This window comes from Lactuca sativa, chromosome 7, assembly GCF_002870075.4.
Source record: "Lactuca sativa cultivar Salinas chromosome 7, Lsat_Salinas_v11, whole genome shotgun sequence".
In the NCBI taxonomy this organism is placed as follows: domain Eukaryota; kingdom Viridiplantae; phylum Streptophyta; class Magnoliopsida; order Asterales; family Asteraceae; genus Lactuca; species Lactuca sativa.
This window is the reverse complement of record NC_056629.2, coordinates 61,453,332-61,461,919: the sequence shown is the minus strand read 5'-3', so window position 1 is coordinate 61,461,919 and position 8,588 is coordinate 61,453,332. Positions and strand designations below refer to the sequence as shown.

At 36.0% G+C, this 8,588-nt stretch overlaps 1 protein-coding gene across 1 annotated transcript; it reads right to left on the bottom strand.

The window, feature by feature from the left end:
- Positions 1-411: 411 nt before the first annotated feature.
- On the bottom strand, positions 412-3,323 carry LOC111883800 (palmitoyl-acyl carrier protein thioesterase, chloroplastic). The gene is made up of 7 exons (XM_023880120.3): positions 3,012-3,323; positions 1,786-2,378; positions 1,552-1,685; positions 1,351-1,464; positions 1,081-1,252; positions 927-995; positions 412-841 (listed from the first exon to the last, which is right to left on the bottom strand). The coding sequence occupies exons 2-7, from the start codon at positions 2,290-2,292 to the stop codon at positions 596-598; spliced, it is 1,242 nt and encodes a 413-aa protein (XP_023735888.2). The 5' UTR covers positions 2,293-2,378; positions 3,012-3,323; the 3' UTR covers positions 412-595.
- Between the last annotated feature and the right edge of the window lie 5,265 nt (positions 3,324-8,588).

Here is an 8,588-nt window from a genome sequence, read left to right as displayed (position 1 = left end):
GTTAACAAAAATAATAATTTACTACTATCAATAACCATACAAATACATTGATTTAAAAAATCATCGTCATAGCTTTCATTATAGATTTTAATTTTATCTGCTTAGTTTAGTATTTAGTATAATATGTCTGAATGGATAATGTGTTATGACATATACACAAAATGACCATTTTAGCCTTACATTCCAAAAAAATCATTATATTCAACATTTTTAACATTAGTTTGGATTAAAAAAAAACGCATCAAGCCATGTTTTTTTTTTCGGGTTAACCTATATCATCATTATGTCCATATTAAGTGCTTAAACTATTAAGCCCATTAAGTCAAAAAAAAAAAAAAAAAAAACAGCCCCCACCAGCACAAAGAAACATCTGATTATAAAATAATAAAGAATTGCCACATCCAATCCAAATAAGCAAAATCCAAAGAGATAGTTTTGTTCATAAAAGGGGAAGGGCTTACTTACAACAGGCTTCTTAATTCTTACATTTTCCAACCCAATATATATATTATATATAGACGAGAGGTCAAAACATTGCAAATAAATTTGCAACAACACAAGTGTCAATACCAAAATGACCATAATGCCCACTTACCTACCCACTCAATCTGTTTGCATATTTTGGTCTCCACTTTGTTCTTCCTTTCACAATTTCGCCCCCACCTCCTTCTAATCGAAGCAGATGCTGACAATCAACAAGATTCGGATCACCAGACCCGTTTTCGTCATTTCCCAATAAGGACGTGAGTGACTGCAGCACACTGTCCTTCATACACTCCCGCCTGTACTCCAAAGTCATACTTGCCAGCTCATAATTCTCCACTACAGGCTGCGGAGCACTCTGCAAAGGGTAAAAACGTAAATCAAACAAAGAAAATGAAAACCTAATTTATCAGATCAAAAGAATAAGATAAAAAGACTTATACCTCAAGAATCCAGCCAACATATTTCACATTGTTGACATGCTGATTCACATCCAAATCACTCCACTTTGGCTATATAATATTTTTCAAAATAAAACATTTCAAAAACCACGTCACCTGATTTATAAAAAGATAAAAAAGATGAAACTTTACTTACAGTTAGACCATTACGAACATGGTCAGCAGTATTGTCATCGAATTTTGGCAACTTAATGTTGTCATCATCAACAAGAGGAGGCGTGTCTACAAAGAATTGCACGATTTCAGCTCGGACTTCATCAGGTATTTTAGATAACCTCCTTGTAACTTTATTCATCATCACCCAATTGCTAAAAAAATATAAAACAAAACACCTTTTAAAATAAAATCATTAACCAAATTTACAATAAGATAAAAAAAGAGGCAAATTTTTTGTTAAAGTTCCAACCTTGAAGCTCTTGTTAGTATTTCTCCAGTTTTATAATCGCGTATCATCCAATCACGTCGCATACCGTTTTTCCCAGAAGCAGCTACCCATGTATCTACTTGGACCATATCGCCCCTGAAATTTATTTTGAATGTGTAAAAATAGCTAAGGGTAAAAGTGTCAAAAATATCACATAGATGAGTAGAATTATAGCTTGCTTACCAAGTGGGATAACGATCTACCAGAACTTGCATCTTTGTCACCACCCAAAATAAATTCTTTTTACACATCTCAGGAGTCGAACCAAACCCATCACCCAAGAGTCCAACATGTTTTACATGATTAAGAGCTGTTTCCTGCCAAATCAACACAAAAGGGTAGTTTAGTAAAATCACACACACACACACAAACACATACCAAACCAAAAAGAAAACTTCATGAAGTATATGAGGATACCTGCAAATGATTCATTAACGTTTCTACTGATGCAGTTCGATCGGCCCCTATTTCATAAGATCTAATAGAAAAGTTTTGACGAAAAACAAACCCATCTTCAACCATTCTACCTAAACCAAAAGGATCAAGATCCGAAAGCATGTCTGGGCGTTTAGTTTTCCAATCTAGCATCATCCATTGCTTCTCGGCAGCCAAGAAAATGGTTGTGATAGCAGCAAGTAGCATGCTCCAATCAGGCAATTGATTGATAAAAGTTCTTGGAGCAGTTGATGTTGGATTATCATCATTCTTCAGGTTGAGCCCATCCATCACACCTATTCTAGTACCATTTACCTTTGTAGGAGCCTGTGCATTAGTCTTAACTTGTAAACCTCGGGATTTTGTCTTCATTCCATGCATATCAACACTACCCAAACCACCTCCATGCTTACCGGAATTCTTGTCACCGGATTCAGGTTGTGAGGAAGAAATCGGAAACAAAGATGCAGTTGCAGCTGTAGCAACCATGATTCGCAGATTCTATTGTGTATTTCTCTCAAATATAGTTCCAACTCCGAAAAGAGTCACCAAGGTTGAAGAATAATAGCTCAAAGCTGATGAATGAATGAATGAAGATAGAAAATTAGATACAGATATACAAGTTACACTCGTTAAAGTGGTTATGAGGTGTCGCAAATCCCTACGAAATGGGAGAGGTCATAAATTTTGAACCATAAAGTTGGTGACCAACACGTATTATACACGAACTGTTCATACATGTCCCACCGACAACTATTGGGGGGCCAGGTGTGGTTCGTTTTTTCCCTTTAACACGTTTCACTCGAGAAGCATCAACGCAACAAGATAATTGGTTTACAAATGTTACGGTAGAAATAATCAAACAAAAAGAACAGAGCGCAATATAGCCATCAATTTCAAATTTGATTCGAAAAAGGACTGAGAAGACGTTGATTTGTCGGATACGGCAAAAGGAGAAAGATGAGAGACGGAAAAAAAATCTCACGAAAACGTGTTCATGTCAACAGATCTGAAACATGAGAACCATAAAAACCTAATTTTAAAAAACAAAAATCACATCACATTTCACTCGAAAAGTCGAATCGGATCATATAGACCACTCCATTTACCAAATCGATACAAAGTTTTGGAGACAAAATCAAAATCACATTAAAATGGAAAATTATTCATCAGAAATATAGAGTAATGCATGTAAACCGTAAACGTACCTTTCTCTGAGCTTAAGAAGAATCGAGAGCACGTTATACTTAATGCCAAAGAGGCGCTGTCATTGTTGATTGATCTGCAAACCCTAACAGCGGGATTAAAAAACCAACCAAATATGAATAAAATGAAAAACTAGGGTTTTCGATGGTTGATTTGTTTTGATTTTTGAAGCTTGAAGTTTGTTTGGATTTTTGAAATTGGGGGAGAAATTTGAATTTTCTTCTCTGATTCTTCGTTTCGAATAATAAAAAATTTTGCGTTGTCTACGGATAGAAAGCGAGAGTGAGAGAGATGGCCAGCGGTATTTTGGTGGTAGGGATTATTTGGCCTCCAGCGACTTCCTTTTCTTCTACAAAACTCATTGCACCTTTTTTTCCTTCTATTTACAACAATGCCATCTATGTGCTTTTCTATGTTGTGATATCATATATGAATTTTAATTGTTTACAACATGTTATGAAGTAGAATCGTAACCAAAGATTATCACATACTTGTGTTGTGCTATCGATGAAGCTTCATCTCATACGTGTGTTGTGCTACTTATGGTCTTGTATATGTGTAATGTGTATATAGAACATGAATACATCTAACTACCACATCATTTTACTAGGTGTTACTGATCATGGCTAATGTGATGTTTCTTTTAACTCAATGGATTTACTACATAAAAAACTTAATGGTTCAGCTATATTACTATATACACTAGGGTGAGAATATGTCAGTTTGGGTCAGTTTTAACCTATAACCAATCACATCGGTTTTCAAATATTCCAAACCAAACCCAAAATGAGAGCTAAAATTTGTAACCTTCTTCTGAAGAGGAAGAATCGTTTATATATTAAATGAGATTAGGGTTTCATTAGGGTTGGGTCGTCATTAGTTGCTTTAGAAGCAAGTCAGGATAATCCAGTGGGACCCCAGCCAGGGGCTCTGCCCCTTGGACCCCGCTAGGGGCGCTGCCCCTTTGGAAACCCGACCAGTCGTCGAACCGGCTTTTAATTCGATCTTATACATGTGTGCATTCCGCATAACCCCATACATATATTAACATACAAATTATGAAGCCCCTTAGCTCACATGTCAATTCCAGTTACTTAAAATGACATGGTGACACTACAATCACCAACAATCCTCCCCCATTTTACTGTAACCCTAGAACAGACATAACATTATCAAACAAACCAAACTAGTACATAATGAAAATATCGAAACGATTGAATTTCCACTTGGTATCATACATTTGCAAATACTCAATCCACTTTATTTTAGTCGGTACCAAAAATCAACATGTCATCTACATATAAGCAAATGATCACTCCAGCTTTAGTAGCATCATCAAATCTACTATAAACACATTTGTCACATTGGTTTGTCTTGAAACCAAAAGACAAAATCACCTCATCAAATTTTTGATGCCATTGTTTAGGCGCTTGTTTCAGCCCATATAAAGATTTGACAAGTTTACAAACCATATGCTCTTTATCGGGCATAATGAAACCTTCAGGTTGTTTCATGTAAACTTCCTCGTCAAGATCATCATTTAAAAAGGCTGTTTTCACATCCATTTGGTGAATAACCATATTGTGGATACTTGTCAAGGCAACAAACAATCTAATAGTAGAAATACGTGCAACTGGAGCATACGTATCAAAATAGTCAATACCGGGTTTTTGTCTAAAACCTTGAATGACTAACCAGGCTTTTAATTTGTCAATAGTCCCATTAAAATTCATTTTCTTTTTGAAAATCCATTTGCAACCAAGAGGTTTAGAATCCAGAGGCAAATCAGACAAGACCCATGTGTTGTTCTCAAGAATTGATGACATTTCATCATCAATTGCTTCTTTCCAAAAGGCACTATCATGAGACTCTATGGCCTCTTGATATGTCTTAGGATCATCTTCAATACTATAGAAATAAGTGTATTCAAGATTAATTTCATCTCTTGAACCTTCCACCAAATACAGTTGGAAGTCGGATCCAAAATTTTTCGCAATTTGGCCTCTTTTTCTTATACGAAGCTCTTGTGGTTCTTGCACGATACCACCATCTTGACTTTCTGGATTTTGCTCTTTATTCGCACCAAAAGTCAGATCCTTAGGCCTTTGAATCGATGAAAACCGCATCACATCAACAATTGCATCCCGTGATTTGATAACAGTGTTAATTGAAACCGAATCATTAGGTTCTATTACATAAAACCTATATGCCTTGGAATGTTCAGCATATCCAATGAATATGCAATCAATTCCACGTTCTCCCAAAATTTTCTTTTTGGGCTTGGTAAGTTTTACAACTACCCGACATCCTTAAACCCGAAAATAACTCAAATTCGGCTTTTTCTTGAACCAAAGTTCATATGGGACTGTTTTGTTCCTTTTATTTGGAACCCTATTTAACAAATAGCAGGTCGTTAACATGGCCTCTCCCCAGAATCCTTCACTCAATCCCGAGTATGATAACATCGACTTTACCATTTTCTTTAAAACTCGAATTTTGCGTTCAACAATACCATTCTGTTGGGGTGTGTAAGGTGTCGTGGTCTCATGAATGATACCCACTTATTGAAAATATATGGGATCCATATATTCACCTCCCCTATCAGTCCTGAGACGTTTAACCAGAATGCCCAATCGTAATTCTACCTCGTTTTTGTATATTTTGAATTTATCTAAGGCTTCATCCTTAAAATGTAACAAATACACATAACAAAACCGAGTGTAGTCATCAATAAAGGTGACTACATAATTTTTATTCCCCAAAGAATGAGTGAAGTGAAAATCACACAGGTCACTGTGTACAAGTTCCAAAACAACTGAATTTAGTGACACTAGGAAATGGTTGTTTTATTACTTTTGTAAGCATGCATGTTTTACATTTATCAGATGTCATATCAAAGGCTGGAATTAATGCATCTTTTGACATCTCATGCATCATTCTAAAATTGGCATGACTTAATCTTACATGCCAAAGCATAGATTTATCAACATTAGAAGCAGAAGATACAAATGCAGAATTTTGAACAAGTAATAATTTGTCAACAATATTCAAACGAAACATTCTATTATTTAAATATCCAAAACCAACAAACATTCCACCCTTAGACAAAACAAACTTATCCGACTCAAAAACTTGTTTAAAACCATCAGAATTCAAACAACTATAGCTAACAAGATTTTTGTGAATCTTAGGAACAAACAAAACATCAAATAACCTAATTGTCTTTCTAGAAGTAAGTTCAAGACACACGACACCTAAACTACAAATAGGAATAAAAGAATCGTCTCATATTTTCAGCACCGACCCATCTTCAAGCGGAGTTAATGTTTCAAACATCCGTTTATCCTTGCATACATGGTTTGTTGCTCCGGAGTCGATCCACCAAGCAACATCATCATCCTGCACATAGAATGATTCAGGGATAAATGAAACATAGTAAACATAATCCTGATTAGAATTATCGAAGTTAGTAAAAAACTGACCTCCTTTAACTTGGGCCGAAGACCCGTTCACTTTCCCATTAGTTCCACTGTTTCCAGCACCATTTGTTGCCTAAATTCTCACGACAATCACGCTTGCAATGCCCAACTTTATTGCACCTCCAACAAACCATATGTTTTCTATTTTTGTTGGAGTTCATTGGGACACGTTCCTGCTTGTGTTTGTCATGTCCTTTGTGGTTCTGGTTCCTTAGTTTATTTTCAACCATATAAACCCAGAGCTGTCTAGGTTCAACTTTTCCTTTGGGTTTTTCAAATTTGTCACTTTCCTTCGCACAAAGAGATTCTTCAATACGAATGTGACTAGCAAGTTCAACCAAGGACAGTTCCTCCTTTTGATGTTTCAAGTTATGTTTGAAGTCTTTCCAGGATGGAGGCAGTTTGTCAATGATGGTTGACGCAACAACGGATTCATCCATATTTATACGGTGCAGTTTAAACTGACAATATATGCAAAGGAGTTCATTGTATTGTTTAGTAACAGACCTTGAATCGTCAATCTTATAATTGTTCAAATCACTGACCAGAAACTTCTTGCTAGAAGCATCCTCGATGATATATTTCAACTCAATGGTGTCCCACAACTCCTTGGCACATAAGGCTTCACTATGGATACCAAATAAAGCATCAGGCATACCGTTTAGAATGTGACCTTTGCAGATGTAGACATCATTGTCCCACTTCTGTCTCCTTCTTATCTCTTCAATTGTCTCAACAACACCTTCTTTAGGCTCCGCTGGTTTAGGAGTAGTCAGCACGTATGTTGCCTTCAGAGTAGTTAGCATGAAGTGAGTCTTCTTCTTCCGTAGCCTGAAGTCAACACCTTCAAACTTCTCCATCTTTGCAAACTTAGTGGTCATCTTACAGATTAAATCACCTATCTCCAGGAACATATAATATCAGTTCTATTGTAAGAAAGCTTAGTGTTTATAGTGTAGATCAGGAAACCAACTTGGATCGTGAGAACACTTTCCGAACTGATATTTCTACCTTATGCCTAGGTTGCAAGAAATTCAGCCTAGTCGTCAAACCGGCTTCTAATTCGATCTTATGTATGCGTGCACTCTGCACAACCCCTTACATATATTAGCGTACAAATTATGAAGCCCCTTAGCTCACATGTCAGTTCTAGTTACTTAAAATGACATGGTGACACTAAAATCACCAATACAATATCCATACCAATTGATTCAGTTTCTTAGTTTCTAGTTACTACCGGTTCGGGTTCGGGTTCAGTTTTTAACCCGAACCCAATCATAGCCAAATTTAATCCTTGAGAAATCATTATATAGAGCTAAGATGGGTTGATTTTTTATGTAATGGCCGATGTGGAACTCATATAACCGTTTTATAATAGCTGAAGAGGGTGGATGTTATGTAGAATGGACGATGTGGGACGAATTAGTGGTTGTTAAATAAAAAATCGAGATTGGTTAATGGTGTGTACTGTTGGATTAGATGTCTAAGCCCATAACTATTATTGGTATGTACTTGACCCGAGAGTAGCATGGTCCATTTGGGTTGCATATCATCAGGACAATTTTTTAGGATGGATTATTGAGAGAAGGTTATATATGATTTGTTAATATATTATAAGTTCTAATATATTAATATGAAATCATATGTTTTAATTAGTATTAATTTGGAATTAATATAGTGATCAAAAGAGTCTAATTAAATCTATGGGGACTAATTATGGTAATTAGTTATATTCGTATGTGTTGGGCTTATGATCCATGTTGGACCAAGTTTGTGTATGGATACATAAAGAGTTGGGACACATGAACCATGGATCACAAAACCCATGGATATGGATTTGGGTTATACCCATGACTCTTGGAATTCAACCCATATATATACATGTATTATGACCTAAAACCGCCACCCTTTGTTCTTGGAGTTCATGGATGTGTTTTTGGGTGCATGGAATTCTCTCTCAAGTTCTACCTTTGTTCATGATGTGTTGTGATTTCATTTGAGGCTTCCACACTATTAGGGCTAAGCTCTTAAGGCCAAATACATCAAGACTTAAAACTATATAAAAGGTATGTTACCCTAACTAGTATCTTGTATGGTATA

Excerpts from the sequence above, each read along its gene's own strand:
- LOC111883800 (XM_023880120.3), bottom strand. The coding sequence starts at position 2,292 with ATGGTTGCTACAGCTGCAACTGCATCTTTGTTTCCGATTTCTTCCTCA. Across the intron at positions 1,253-1,350 it reads ATACTAACAAGAGCTTCAAG|CAATTGGGTGATGATGAATA; the intron begins GTTGGAACTTTA and ends ATATTTTTTTAG. Across the intron at positions 996-1,080 it reads ATGTTCGTAATGGTCTAACT|CCAAAGTGGAGTGATTTGGA; the intron begins GTAAGTAAAGTT and ends AATATTATATAG.